The sequence below is a fragment of the Momordica charantia genome (genome assembly GCF_013281855.1).
Source record: "Momordica charantia cultivar OHB3-1 chromosome 10 unlocalized genomic scaffold, Mcharantia_2.0 BLBB01000010.1, whole genome shotgun sequence".
NCBI lineage: Eukaryota > Viridiplantae > Streptophyta > Magnoliopsida > Cucurbitales > Cucurbitaceae > Momordica > Momordica charantia.
In genome coordinates, this window is record NW_028275158.1 from 13,369,128 (window position 1) to 13,384,505 (window position 15,378).

The following is a 15,378-nucleotide window of genomic DNA, read 5'->3' on the forward strand; positions in this document are numbered from 1 at the left end:
CTACCCCCGCTTGATCACCAGTAGGAGGGGGTGGTGGGTCCGCCACATTCACACCTCTGAGGGTTGGGTCGACGTCTGCACGCAACCTCATACTACGACGAGGTGGCATTGTCTGGATGAAAGAGCACAACAATCAAGCAAGACGTTAGCACGTTACTCCATGCATAGACCAACAGGAGTGTGGCAGTCGAAACTTCCACATAAGTGCAAGGTAAATTACATCTTAGCTAGTATACTCAGTGAACACCCTAAGCCTAATTAGGCATGGCTACAACCTTAACTGATGAGGAAAGAATTAAATGCAAAAGCAATTCATAATGGGGAAGTATAAGTTCACAACAAACGAGCATGAGGCGTACCTGGTGACGACAAGGAGGCCGATCGGGATCACTATTCCTAAACACCCTAGTTACTAGGTCAGCCTACAGGAGCATTTCGGCTATGATACCAACTGTGACGCCCCCAAATTTCACTACGAACGAGATGACGTCACTATATTACCTATTCACCCCTCTCCCATGAAAATACATCCTGAAATATTGAGATAATGCGATCATCCCCCTGTCCTTTCCCCCTTCAACCCAAAGACGAGAAACAATTATTTTAAAGATAATCAGGGACTCATAACACAACCAATTCCTAAAAGTTCGTGCCCGCCTCAGTGGCTAGCAATCCAATTAAAAGAAAACAATCATTTGGTCCAGTAATCCAAAGTGCATCAGTGATTCGAATAATAATAATAACCGTAAAACATTAGTTCGCCTATGAAGAATGAATAAAGAAAAAGGAAATGTTCCGTGAGTCAACCCAATGTCTAGTACACCCCTAACTATAAGTTTCTAACGCTACTTGCAATGAACGGCAGTTTCCGCCATCCTAACCAACACAACTAGTGATCCATCCTCGGTCAAGCCTCTTCCACGTCATCACCACGGTCGGGGGCCCTGTTCCCATCTGAAACAATTAAGGTAGGGGGTGAGTATATAAAATACTCCGTAAGTAGCCCTCCCTAACTAATCACAACAGCATGCTCGTAATCACAGCGACATCAAACACAATAGCAAAAACAAACAACCAGGCAACAAGAGATAATAACAGTAGATTAACATTCCCATATAAGCATCCAAACACCAGGACTCCCAGGACTTCGACTACACGACCCTCTAGCCTTTGACCCACTCGAGCTAAAATTCGCTCTACCCTCTGTGTTAGTACTCCAAGTCTAACTCTTCGAGGCGTATCAACCCTTGACATTTATCCCCAAGATACTGACCTCCCTCTACAAAAGCTTGATGTTCGACCTTGCCATTTATTCCCAAGGCCTTGAACTGTGCACCAGTCCTTGACATTTATCCCCAAGGTACCGATGACTACTCGGCGTATTGGTTCTTGACATTTATCCCCAAGACCCCAATACTCATCTATAGAAACTTGATGTTCGGCCTTGTCATTTATCCCCAAGGCACCGATGACTACCGGCGTATTGGTCCTTGACATTTATCCCCAAGACCCCAATACTCCTTTATAGAAAACTTGGTGTCCGGCCTTGTCATTTATCCCCGAGGCCTTCTATCCCCGGAGCCTCGACATCCAGTAGGTACTTAATCGCCTCGTCCATTGCCCACGAGGCCACAACACCGGTACATCCACTTTCATTACACGATAAACCACGCATTCGCAACATTGTCGTTCGCTAAAACTTTACCACATAACCCCCAAATCATCCACTACAAGGCCTTAAATAGCCCAACGACTAGTATGCGTTTTCACTTCCGAATACCCACATGATAGTAACAGCTAACCCGTTCCATCACTCTTGACATCTCCCACTAACCCTTCCAAGACAACCTATAAGTCACCCACATTCCAAGTCACAACACAATTTTCCAGCATACTTTTAATCGTACCAAACAAAACACTACCCAATAGCTTCCAACTAAACAACATAAACTAAATAACATACAATCAGCATATGCATTTCATCTCAACATGTTTTCGAACGACATAGATCAATCCCTCCCAACCATAATAATCAGAACTGACCAGCCACATTCAACGACAAGAAACCATGCATGTTCATAATGTCTAACAATAGAATTAGTAACATGTAACTCAACGACAATCACTAGGCGTTCACAAAACCAAGACTAACAATTTCTATATGCACGAAATAAATTATTCTAACTAAAAATCAGCACAAAACCATTCCATTAACATTTAATAACGCACGCACTCGCCCCCTGGTCTTACTTACGCACTGTTATGCTCCTAGATCTTGCGTCAATTCAACACCTAATCAACAATAGACAAATAAAAATAATTAACACAAAATTTCCAGCCATCAAAATTCAATATAAGGGATCTTGTAATGTCCGTTACTGCAAAAATCGCCTTCCTCTAGGTGCGGGTAACTCCAGCCTAACTCGAATAAATGTGGGTTGCGTAAATCGAGCTTCTAATGTTTATGGGTAGCTGCCGAAAGCAAAATCTGCTGCTGTCCAAGCTACTTTATCAACAAAAACTCATCAAATCGATACCCACTACGCTGTGTGCAACAAGGACCCGCGCCGCGATTTTCGACCACCAAGGGAGACCGAACCCGCTCGCGAGGGGAGGATGCACCGCCGGAAAACGCCCTGGAACCGCACCCACACCGCACCGCCGCCGCCTACTGCTGCCCGAAGCCGCGCGTCTGTTGCTGTTCGATGCCACGCGCCGCTGTTGCCCGGAGCCGCGCGCTTGCTGCTGCCCGAGCCGCGCGCCTGCTGTCGTCCGCCGGTGATGGGAGCTGCTATGTCGAGGTCGCCGGCCGTTGAGCTCGCTTCGAGAAAGAGTGGGTTGACGGTAGAAGGAAGAACAGAAAGAAGGAAAACGGAGGGGGGGTGGGTGTTTCACGAAGAAGGTGGGTTTAGGGCTAGGGTTTTCTCTTCCCTTTTCTTTTGTTTTAAAACAAAAACCCACCTGGGCTAGGGTTTTCCTTTACTTCTCTTTTGTTTTAAAATAAGGAAGGCCCACTTACCTAATTACTTCTCGTTAAAACAAAACAAAGCCCACGAACAACAAATTAGAATCCTATTTCCAACCTCCTTAAGCTTAATTATATCCCATAATAGAATTAAGTAGTTGGTCCAACGACCCAGGACAAATTCCAAACAAGCTGTCTCCTCGTTTAACAATAATTAGATAAGTACATACACGCCAATAACTCACAAACAATTTCCGCAGCAGCTCAAAATAAAATGAAATGAAACACTTAAATTAAATTAAAAAGATTTCTAAGAAAGGAGGCCCCGAGACTCGAGAGTAACCTAACCTGAGTAACGCGGGGCGTTACAAGATATATCTTGTACCTATAAGGTATGTCATGTATATCACAAAAGATATGATATCAATAATAAATGTACCAAGTATGAAGTACATCTAAGTATATCAGTTAGGCAATGTACCTTGTATGTAGATCAGGTAAATCATTTATAATGTTATACCTGATATGAATGTTGATGTACCAATGATATATCTCATTTGATATACCTGAAAATCTAAAAGGGTATACTTGGAATGACAAAAAATTCAAGAATCCGAATTCTAAATTTTTGCCATTTTTACAAAACTCAAAAGTTGTTGCTATAATTGCAAATAGGACAAATATTTTAGCAACCCATTACAAATTTTCTTTTTTAAACCTACAAAATAAAATATTAGATTTTTAAAAACTTGTCCTTTTAATTTAAAAAAATAATAGTCAATATTATTTTTTAGTATATAGTTCCTTAGATTTATTGATAATTCCACCCAAGACATTAGAAACTAGGAGATAAACTAATTCTACTCGATCAGTTGCAAGCGGACGTGAAGAACCAAAAAATGCATAAAAGGACGTAAATCAATAGAGGAAAAAAAAACAGGAACATGCTTTGCTAACTTCTAATGTTAGATGAAAATAGGGGGTCTAAAACTCAGTGGTTCTCAAATGTATGAGCATAAAAGCGTTAGCAAAGTGTAAGGAAAAGAAAAAAAAGGAAAAAGTGCAGTTAAAAATAACTAAAGGTTTGGTGGCTAGAAGAAGTAAGCAAATGCTCCCAAATGGACCATAACAAAAGCTCGCAATTAAGAATACCAGCTTAAGCACAGACAATTTACACTATATGAGTCTAGGATAAGAATAATGTACCTACATCAACTACCTTTTTTAAATGATTTATATAAAGAGAATAAAATACATATTATAAAAGTGATCATTCTCTCAATATGACAACGTAAAATGTTCCAAAATAATACGTAGTTGAATAGAGCTAAGAGCTATAGTTGTAATTAGAATAAGCTGGGGCATACATAGGTGGCTGACAAACCGATCCGGCCGACTGAAACCAACCGAACCAATGTCGATCAGTAGGTTTTTAGCCTCTCTCGAGCAAAGGTCAGTTTTAATTATATAAAACCAACCTGTCGATCGGTCGGTTAGAGAAATATGCTCTAAATTAACTGAAATCGACCGATGTATGTATAAATTAAAAAAAAATTGTATTGATTCACGATGTTCTTGGCCATTCACGTGAATCCTGTTGATGCGTGGATTTCGGTCCTCCGGTTCTGCTCCTCGCACACACCAAACTTGATTATTTATGGACTAATACCTGCAAAATCAAATCGAACTAAACCGGTGTGACTCTAATCACATGGGCTCCGATGTCTAAGTTAGTAAGAGAATAATTTGAAAGTGGTAAACTTCAGATGCCCTTACCTCTAGGGTTGGACCGCTACTTATAGCCGTGAAGTAGTTCCAGAACCTTCCGTAGCTAACCCTAATTCATAGTTGCAGGGCTTGGGTGAAATCATTGGTCGTAGATGGGAGACTTGTAGGCTGGGCCGTGGGCCGAGCCCGACTTGGGGCCAAGCAGGGGTCAGGACCGAGCACGGGTCAGGACCGAGCCCATTGTGGCCCAGCGGGCTCCCCTCCGATCGCGACCTGTAGCTTGGCTATTGTCGATTCTCGTTGCATAACAATTGCCCCCTACTCATAAAATTGACTTCATTCCGAGTGCTATCATACCTAACTGACAAGCTTATAGGACTAATCCTACTGAAGCCAAGAAGATTTAAAGAGAAGTGGATGAATTGTTAGCTCATGGGTATGTACACGAAAACCTTAGTCCTTGTAGTGTGTCTGTCATTTTAGTGTCTAAAAAAGATGGAACTTGGAGAATGTGTGTAGACTGTAGAGCCATTAATAAGATCACTGTTAAATATCGTCATCCTATTCCTAGGTTAGATGATATGTTAGATGAATTGCATGGCTGTAGGCTCTTTACTAAGATTGATTTGAAATCTGGGTATCATCAAATTCGTATGAATGTTGGAGATGAATGGAAAACTGCGTTTAAGACCAAATATGGATTGTATTAGTGGCTTGTTATGCCTTTTGGTTTAACTAATACTCCTAGTACTTTCATGAGATTGATGAACCATGTATTGCATGAATATTTGGGAAAATTTGTGGTTGTTTATTTTGATGATATACTTGTGTATTCTAAGTCTTTGGAAGATCATGTAAAGCATGAGTATGCTGTTTTGACTCCGAGGAAGACCCCGTAAAATCCTAGTTTTAGGTTTGGTCGCCCGCTCGAACTCATGAACGAAACTCAAGTCATTGCTCATTCCCGCTCATGCCGCAGAGAGGAATGCCATCAACTAGGGCGCTATTAGCCACTAACCACTTGCTCGCCAGCCGCTCGGGTTCCGTGTTTCAACTGTCGACTGTTCCAAAAACAAAAGCCCTTTAGCGCCCCGGGACGGGAGTGGGGGACGACCCCTTTTCACGGTAGGTGAAGGTAAAGCGGGACACTTAGAAATGATAATTTGTATGCTAACCTAAAGAAATGTAATTTTTGCATGGAAAAGGTTAATTTTCTTGGTTTCATAGTGTCTAGTTGAGGAGTTGAGGTGGATAGTGAGAAAGTTAAGGCTATTAGTTGGCCAACTCCTAAAAATGTTGGAGAGGTTCGAAGTTTTCATGGGCTAACTAGTTTTTATAGGCATTTTATTAAGGACTTTAGCACCCTAGCTTCACCTCTAAATGAATTGGTAAAGAAAAATGTTCATTTTGTTTGGGGTACATCCCAAGAGCATGCTTTTAATGTTTTGAAGGATAAGTTCTGCAATGCTTCTCTACTTGCCTATCGAACTTTGATTTGACATTTGAAATTGAATGTGATGCAAGTGGGACTGGAATTGGGGATGTAATAATGCAAAACCATAAGCCCTTAATGTTCTTTAGTAAAAAGTTCAATGGTTCTTCTTTGCTGTACCTAACTTATGACAAAGAACTTTATGCTTTGGTACGAGCTTTGCAAACTTGGCAGCATTATCTTTGGCCAAAGTAGTTTGCCATTCATATGGATCATGAGAGCATAAAGTACTTGAGAGGGCAAAGCAAACTGAATCACAGAAATGCCAAGTGGTTGGAGTTTATGGAGACATTTCCATATTTGATTAAGTATAAACAAGGTAAGGAGAACATTGTTGCAGATGCTTTATCATGAAGGTATGCTCCCTTTAATACTTTGAATGCTAAGATTTTAGGATTGAACATCTTAAGTCCTTGTATCTAGATGATGTGTTCTTTGCTCCTTTTATTGAATCGTGTGAAAAAAGGACTTGTTGTGGATGATTACATGTTGTTTGAAGCATTTTTGTATCGAAAAGGAAAACTTTGCATTCCATCTTGTTCAATTCATGAATTGCTTGTAAAGGAAGCTCATGGGGATGGTTTAATGGCCCATTTTGGTGTTTCTAAAACTAATGATATGCTTGCTGAACATTTTTATTGGCCTAAGGTGAAGCATGATGTGCATAAAATGTGTAAGTATTGTATTGCATGTAAACAAACTAAGTCTAGGTTACAACCACATGGTTTATATTCACCTCCGCTTATTCCTACTACTCCTTGGGTTGATATTTCTATGGATTTTGTCCTTGGTTTACCATGAACTTGGAAGGGTAGGGATATTATATTTTTAGTGGTTGATAGGTTTAGCCAGATGGCACATTTGATACCATGCCATAAAACTGATGATGCTATTGTTAGTGATCGAGATATAAAATTTTTAAGTCATTTTTGGCGTGTGTTATGGGAAAAGTTGGGAACCAAACTTTTTTATTCTACTACTTGTCATCCCCAAACCGATGGACAAACTGAGGTAGTAAATAGGACAATAGTTACCATGCTTCGAGCAATCATAGATAAAAATAATAAAACTTGGGAGGATTGTTTGCCATTGATTGAGTTTGCATATAATAGGGTTGTCCATAGTACTACCAAATGCACTCCGTTTGAAATTTTATATGGTTTTAATCCTATCACTCCACTTGATTTCTTGCCTATGCCTCCTAATGAATTTGTGAGTTCTGATGCTAACACAAAGGTTGATCTTGTCAATAAGCTACATAAAGAAGTTAAGGAAAGGATTGAGAAGCAAAACTCTAAAGTTGCTTCCCACATCAATAAAGGACGCAAGCTCATCGTTTTCCAACCAGGGGATTGGGTTTGGGTACTGCTACGCGACAACCCAAGCGTATTGAGCTACTCGAGCCACAAGCCACTTGAATCCAATCATATAATTGGTTCAACCCAAAAGGCTAAGGTTAGAGGGATTACCTTTGAAGTCATTACCTTGAGCAGGCATATTACTCACTATGCTCGAGGCCGGAAACACTCCACGAGTTTGATGACCAATCAAACAAGCATGCTCCAAGGGGTTTAAATACGAAGGCCTAAGTTCAACCACACAAAGGGATTCGAAATTTGAGAAGGGGTTTGCACGAGGCAAGGGGTGAGAACACTCCCAATTCTATTCAACTTCAATAATCCAACGGTGTGTTACAATGGAGGGGTACAAGCCTATTTATAGGCCAAGGCCCTTGGTCTTTTAAGGAATAACAAATTTAAAAAGAAAATTAAAAATGATAAATTTCTAAATAGTCTAAAACTTGCCTAAAAGTAAATTTTCAAATTGATAAATAAAACAAAGAAATCAAAGATAAAATCCAAAACAAATCTCCCAAGAATAAACCAAAATGTTAAGGAAATATATTCCTTAATTGGGAGGAGTGGGCCACAAGGTAGAGTAGGGCGCGTAATGGGGTGGGCGGACAGGCGGGGCGCTGGGCAGTGCGCGCAAGGCACTGGGCAGAGGCACGCTGAGACTGGCGAGGACACAGAGGCATTCTCATGGGCGTTGGGGCAAGGAGTTGGCGTGCGCGTGGACGTGGGGCAGGGGCGCTGGCACGAGGGCGTGTGCAAGGCGCTTAGGCAGGAGCGTTAGTGCTTGGTGGGCGGCATGGCGCGGGTGGCATTGGCGCTAGGTGTCACAATCGCACATTTCAAAGGACTCACAAAGAGATTGTGTGCCCTTGCTCTTGCCCACGAGCAAGTCAGCCAATGAGAATCAGATAGTCGGCGGCACCACGGCTATATATCACAACCTCCACCCCCGTTCTTGAGAAAACAGTTTTGGAAAATGGGGTTAGAGAAAAAAGGTTTGGAAAATGTTGGAAGACATTTTTGGAAAGCTTGTTGTATGCTTGAATGCAAGAGAATATATTAGTGGCAAGACAAGAATACAACTCGATGTAGGGAGGAGACTAGGTGTACCCCCCAAGGTAGATTATAAAGCATTTTGTCTTTGGCAGACGTGAGCATGTAAAGTGGCAAGGAGTCACTCGCCACCAAAAGTATAATGAAAAGTAAATAACATGCAAAAGTAAATACATGACATAAAAGTAGGAGGGAAGAGGCTATCATGGGCATGCGGCCATGGCGACATGCACTGGACGAGCATGACCATGACATCCTCCCCCACTTAAATGGTTGACTTCCCTGTCAACCGACGTTGCTCGAACTCTGCGATCTGGGTTGATGCTGATTTCAGATCTTCTAGCGCTCCCAACTGATCTCTTCATCTATAAGCCCTGTTCATTTGACTAAGAATTCTTGTACGTCCCTTCTCGGTCGTCCGACTCGGCGAGTTCTTTCAACTAAGATTTCTTCAACTTCTTTTTCCATCTTGTTGTTTAAGGTGACCGCTGGTCGGATACTTCGTTACGTATGGGATCAATGGTGTCCAGGTGATAGGATTTCAAGTTCCTCACATGAATCACTGGGTGGATTTTCATCCATGAGGGTAATTTGACTTTGTATGACGTCTTCCCGACCTTCTGAATGATGTTGACTGGACCATCATATTTCCGCACAAAGCGTTGATCTTTGTTACCCCGAAATCAGAGCTGTTTTCGGGTGTAATTTAATGAGCACTTGATCTCATGCTTGAAATTCCAACGGTCTGCGCTTCTTGTCGGCCCACTTCTTCATGTGCTTAGACGCCTTCTCAAGGTATGCTCAGGCAACATCCGTGGATTGTCGCCATTCTTTGGTGAAGTTGTAAGCTTGGAGGCTCTTTCCTGCGTAAGGGTGGTCGATGATGTGAGGTAACACAGGTAAGCGCCCGCATACTATTTCAAAAGGAGCTTTCCCTATGGTTGTGCTCTTTTGGTAGTTGAAACAAAATTGGGCTACATCAAGCATCTGTATCCAGTTTTTCTGTCGAGCATCAATGAAGTGGCGGAGGTATTCCTCCAACATACTATTGAAGCTTTCTGTCTGACCATCAGTCTGCGGATGGTAGCTTGAGGATATGTTCAAGTTGGAGCCAAGTAGCCGGAAGAGTTCCGTCCAGAAGGTTCCAGTGAATCTTCCATCTCTATCAGTCACGATGCTTTCGGGGACATCTCATAGTTTCACTATGTTCTTGAAGAATAGTTGTGCTGTCATCTCTGCGGAACACATCTTCGGAGTTGGGACAAAAGTTGCGTATTTGGAGAATCTGTCGACAATAACAAGGATAACTTTGGATTCTCCAACCTTGGGCAGGTGGGTGATGAAGTCCAGGGATACGCTCTCCCAAGGCCTTGATGGCACTGGGAGGGGCTCCAGTAATAATTTTAGTTTTCTCGACTTTGTCTTGTTGGCAGATGAGACACGTCTTGGTGTATTGCAAAACGTCGTCTCGCAGGTTCAGCCAGTAGTATCATTTCTTCAGTAAGGCATATGTTCTTTGCCACCCAGCATGGCCAGCCCACATGGTGTCATGGCATTCTCCCATCAGGAGTTTCCTCAGGTTTCCTACTCGCGGAACATAGAGACGATTGCGTTTGGTGAAAAGGAGGTCGTCTTCGACCTAAAACTGGCGGGTCTTCCCGTCTTTTACTAGCTGAATGATTGTTTGCACTATTGGATCGTCTTTCACGTGTGTCTTGATGGCTTCACGAACAGACCCCGTCAACTTGCTTGCTTTCAGATGAGCTAACATGCACAGGGCCGCATGTTCGCTCTTTCGACTAAGGGCGTCTACTGTTGGTTTGATCGACCAGGCCGATGTTTGAATTAGAAGTCGAATTCGGCTAGGTACTCTTGCCATCAGGCTTATTTTGAGGACAACTTCGGCTGATTGAAGAAATGACATATCGAACTGTTGTCGATTTTGACAACGAACTTGGAGCCTAAGAGGTATTGTCTCCAGGCCCTTAGGCAGTGGACTACTGCCAACATATCTTTTTCAGAGGCCACATACCTCTTTTCCGCGTCGTTCAACTTTCGGCTTTCGTACGTCGCTGGATATCCATCTTGCAGGAGAACACCGCCTAGGGCGAAGTCTGAGGCATCAGTTTCTACCTCGAATGGCTTGGTGACATCCGCGATACCAAGCACTGGTCCTTCCATCATGGCTTTCTTGAGTTTATCGAATGCCGCTTGACACTCCGGAGTCCAACTCCAAGTATTATTCTTCTTCAGGAGTTCAGTTAATAGTCCCGCCTTCTTCGAGAATCCTTCGACAAATCTTCGATAATAGTTTGCTAGCCCGAGAAAAGACCGCAGTTCTGTGATGGAACTCGGAACTTTCCAATCTTGGATAGCCTTAACCTTTCTGTCTTCCATGCCAATTCGGCCACACTCGATCACTTGGGCCAAGAAGTTGATGCGTTTTTGCGCGAACGCACATATCTCTCTCTTCACATATAATTCATTCTGTCTTAACTTCTCAAAGACCAGCTGCAAGTGGGTCTGGTATTCCGCCATGGAAGAATTGTAGACTACTATGTCGTCGAGGTAGACTACCACAAATTTGTCGAAATACTCATGGAACACCTGATTCATCAAGTACTTATTGCGTACTTATTGCGTACCGTGAGCTTTTCAAGGCGCGATAGTCGATACAAAGGTGGAGATTGCCATCCTTCTTCTTTTGAAAGAGGACTAGGGCCCCATAGGGAGCCTTTGCTTGGCGGATGAATCCTGCATTCAACAATTCATCCAGCTGCTTCATGAGCTCGACTAATTTAGGAGGGGCCATGCGGTAAGCATTCTTAGCAGGCGGTTTCGTCCCTAGGACCAGCTCGATTTCATGGTTGATTCCCCTACGCGGCGGTAGGGACTTTGGCAGACTGTCGGCATAACATCTGCATAGTCAGCTAGGACTTGTTGGATCTCACTGGGAATTACTTCTTTACTACTCTCTTCTTCGATCACTGGGATGGCCCTAAATGTTGGTTCATCATGAGCAAGGCCTCTTTTTAGCTGCAGAGCTGATATCATTTTAACCCCACTTGGTTGTTTTATACTCGTCGGAACAACGGTGGGATCGGATCCAGTAACAACTAGACACTTCGCCAGGGGCATGGGGATGACTTTATGCTCTAGAAGGAATTCCCTTCCGAGCACGACGTCGAAGTCATCCATTCTAACAATTACAAAGTCCACTTTGCCGCTCCATGTCCTGACCTTCAGTTGGACCCTTTTTGCTATCCCTACGGTGGGGAGAGCCGTAGAGTTAACTGTTTTCATCTTCCCTGGATCTTTATCCCATTGTAGATTTAGACGGCGAGCCTCGGTTTCAGTCATGAAGTTGTGTATGGCTCCAGAATCCACCATAGTACTCTTGGCAGCCTTATCGTGAACCAACACGTCTACATACATGAGCCATCTCTTTAGTAGTTCTTTTGCTTCCCCCACTTTCTTCTGGAGAGCCGACACTAATTTTAGTGCCCCTATGTGGGGGTTATCAGTGGGCTCTTCGGTCGGTACATCTATCTCAGTGGTTTATATCTCGACCTCAGGGCCATTGGCTATGGTAGCTTGGAGTGCCTTCAGGGCGGCTTGGTGTGGGCAGTCGCTTACGCGATTAGCCCCTTTACACAGAAAGCAAACAAGGGGTCCTCGATTGAAGTTGTTCTGTTGGTTTGGCCCACGCTAGTTGGTTCCACCCCTCTGATAGGGTCTGCAATTTGTTCCTCCATTCTTGTCTCCTCCCCCACTTTTGGGTGAGCTTGTTCTGGTGGTTTTGTTCCCACTACTCGATGAGGGTTGGTTCCTTCTGTAATCCTGAGACTGTTCGTTACCAAGATCAAACAAGCGTTCAGCCGCAACGTAAGCAGAGCCGAGGTCTTGAACCCCTTGGTCGTACAACTTAGACTTGGCCCATGGTTTCAAGCCTTCCACGAAGTAGAAGACTTTGTCTTTCTCTGATATGTCTCGTATGTCCAACATCAGTCCAGCAAACTGTTTTACGTAGTCTCTGATATACTTAGTGTGTCGCAACTCTCGCAGTTTACGTCTCGCTAGAATCTCAACATTTTCCGGAAAAAACTTCGCCCGGAGTTCTTTCTTCAACTCTTCCCATGTGTTTATAGTGCATCGTCCCTCTTGGATGTCCATATACTTGGACCTCCACCACAGCTTTGCATCTTTAGCTAGATGCATGGTTGCCAAAGTGATCTTGGCTTCTTCTGTTGTGGTACTTGTAGCTCGAAAGTACTGTTCGACGTCTAAGATGAAGTTCTCGAAGGCCTTGGCATCGCGGGCTCCACCGAAGGGCTTAGGCTCCGAAATCTTCACCTTGTTAAACTGGACATTGCCCCCTGTTGGGCCTTGGTTTACCACCGCTCTCATGGTGAGGTTCACCTTCGTGTTTATCTCGGCAACTTCTGCCCGCACGACTTCTATAGCAGCTCGAAAGTCCTCGGAAAGATCACTGACGATCTGCATGATCACCTTCTAGGAGGTGTTTAACTCTTTGACAAGCTCCTGTACATGAGCAACAGAGCTCGTCGAGCTGTCCCCTCGCTCGGAACTAGCTGTTTTCCCGGCTTTACTTTCTAGGATCTCAACCCTAACCAACAACTCTTTCACTGGCAATGCATCAATTCGAGCATTTGCCGCATCGATTCCATCGGCCTTACTAGCCAACTCTTCTAGTCGATTTTCTAGGAACCGAACATGATCAGGGACTTCTCCCAGGAACAACAACTGTTCCTCAATTTCCACGAGTCGTTCGACATGTGTCTTGTTCAACTATTTCACTGCCGATATGATTACTGATCTCGATCCGAGGAGCCAACTAGACTCTGATACCAACTGTCACAATCGCACTTTTCAAAGTACTCACAAAGCGATTGTGCGACACTTGCTCTTGCCCACGAGCAAGTCAGCCAATGAGAATCGGATAGCCGGCGGCACCACGTCTATATATCGCAACCTCCACCCCCGTTCTCGAGAAAACAGTTTTGGAAAACGGGGTTAGAGAAAAAAGGTTTGGAAAACGTTTGAAGACATTTTGGAAAGCTTGTTATATGCTTGAGTGCAAGAGAATAGATTAGCGGCAAGACAAGAATACAACTCGATGTAGGGAGGAGACTAGGTGTACCCCCCTAAGGTAGATTATAAAGCATTTTGCCTTTGGCAGGCGTGAACATGCAAAGTGGCGAAGAGTCACTCGCCACCAAAAGTACAATGAAAAGTAAATAACATGCAAAAGTAAATACATGACATAAAAGTAGGAGGGAAGAGGCTATCATGGGCATGCGGCCATGGGCGACATGCACTGGACGAGCATGACCATGACACTAGGGGGTAGTATGCTGGCGGCAAGGCACTGGCGGGCGTAGGGCGCGCATGGGCTCTGGTGGCGGTAGGGCGCGTAGGGGCTTGGACGTGCAGAGGGCGTGAGGCGTGCGGACGACTGGCATAGGCATGGGCAAGCGGCAGCGCACGCATGGCAGGGCGGTTGTGAGGTTAGCAGCATGGTGTCACAATCGCACTTTAACGGGACTCGGGAAGCGATTGTGCGGCACTTGCTTTCACCCTCTAGCAAGTCAGCCAATGCGGAAACGAATAGCCAGTGGCACAAAGGCTATCTGTCGCAACCTCCACCCCCGTTTTCGGGAAAACGGTTTTGGAAAACGGGGTTAGAGAAAAAGGTTTTGGAAAACGTTTGTAAGCATTTTGGAAGTTGTTGTAAGCTTGAATGCAAGAGAATAGATTAACGGCAAGACAAGAATACAACGCAATGTAGGGAGGAGACTAGGTGTACCCCCCTAAGGTAGATTATAAAACATTTTGCCTTTGGCAGGCGTGAACATGCAAAGTGGTGAGGAGTCACTCGCCACCAAAAGTACAAGGAAAACTAAATAACAAGCAAAACTAAATACATGGCATGAAAGCATGTGGAAAGAGGTTGTTATGGGCATGCGGCCACGGGCAACAGGCCCTGGACAAGCATGACCATGACATTCTCCCCCACTTAAATGGTTGACGTCCCCGTCAACTGTCGCTGCTCGAACTCTTCAATTGCTGCTGCAGCTGTCTTCAGGTCTTCAGTACGCTCCCAACTTATCTCTTCGTCTAGGAGCCCTTTCCACTTGACTAGGAATTCCTGGACGTCCCTTCGTGGTCTTCCTACTCGGCGTGTTCTTTCGGCGAGGATTGACTCAACTTCTTTGTCAACCTTGTTTGTCAACGTGACTGCTGGACGGGTTACCTCGTTTCGTGTAGGGTCGATAGTGTCGGGATGGTAAGACTTCAAGTTGCTCACGTGGATTACTGGATGGCCTTTCATCCACGGGGGTAGTTGAACCCTATAGGATGTCTTGCCCACCTTCTGAAGGACGTTGACGGGTCCTTCATATTTTCGCACAAGGCGTTGGTCTTTGTTACCTCGGAACCGAAGCTGTTCAGGTCTCAGCTTTACAAGGACTTGATCTCCTGCCTGGAATTCTAATGGTCTTCGCTTTTTGTCTGCCCACTTTTTCATGTGTTTAGACGCCTTCTCTAGGTATGCTCGGGCGACTTCGGTGGATTGACGTCATTCCTTCGTGAAATTGTAGGCTTGAGGGCTCTTGCCCACATAAGGATGGTCGACAACATGAGGTAACACCAGTTGTCGCCCGCACACGATTTCGAAAGGGGTTTCTTCCCGTGGTGGTGCTCTTTTGGCAATTGAAACAGAATTGGGCTACATCGAGCATCTGGATCCAGTTTTTTTGTCGAGC

The 15,378-nt window shown here is 44.2% G+C and overlaps 1 protein-coding gene across 1 annotated transcript; it reads right to left on the reverse strand.

The window, feature by feature from the left end:
- Positions 1-14,630: 14,630 nt before the first annotated feature.
- On the reverse strand, positions 14,631-15,140 carry LOC148208593 (uncharacterized). Its single transcript, XM_088119122.1, has one exon. The coding sequence runs from the start codon at positions 15,138-15,140 to the stop codon at positions 14,631-14,633; it is 510 nt and encodes a 169-aa protein (XP_087975248.1).
- Positions 15,141-15,378: the final 238 nt, after the last annotated feature.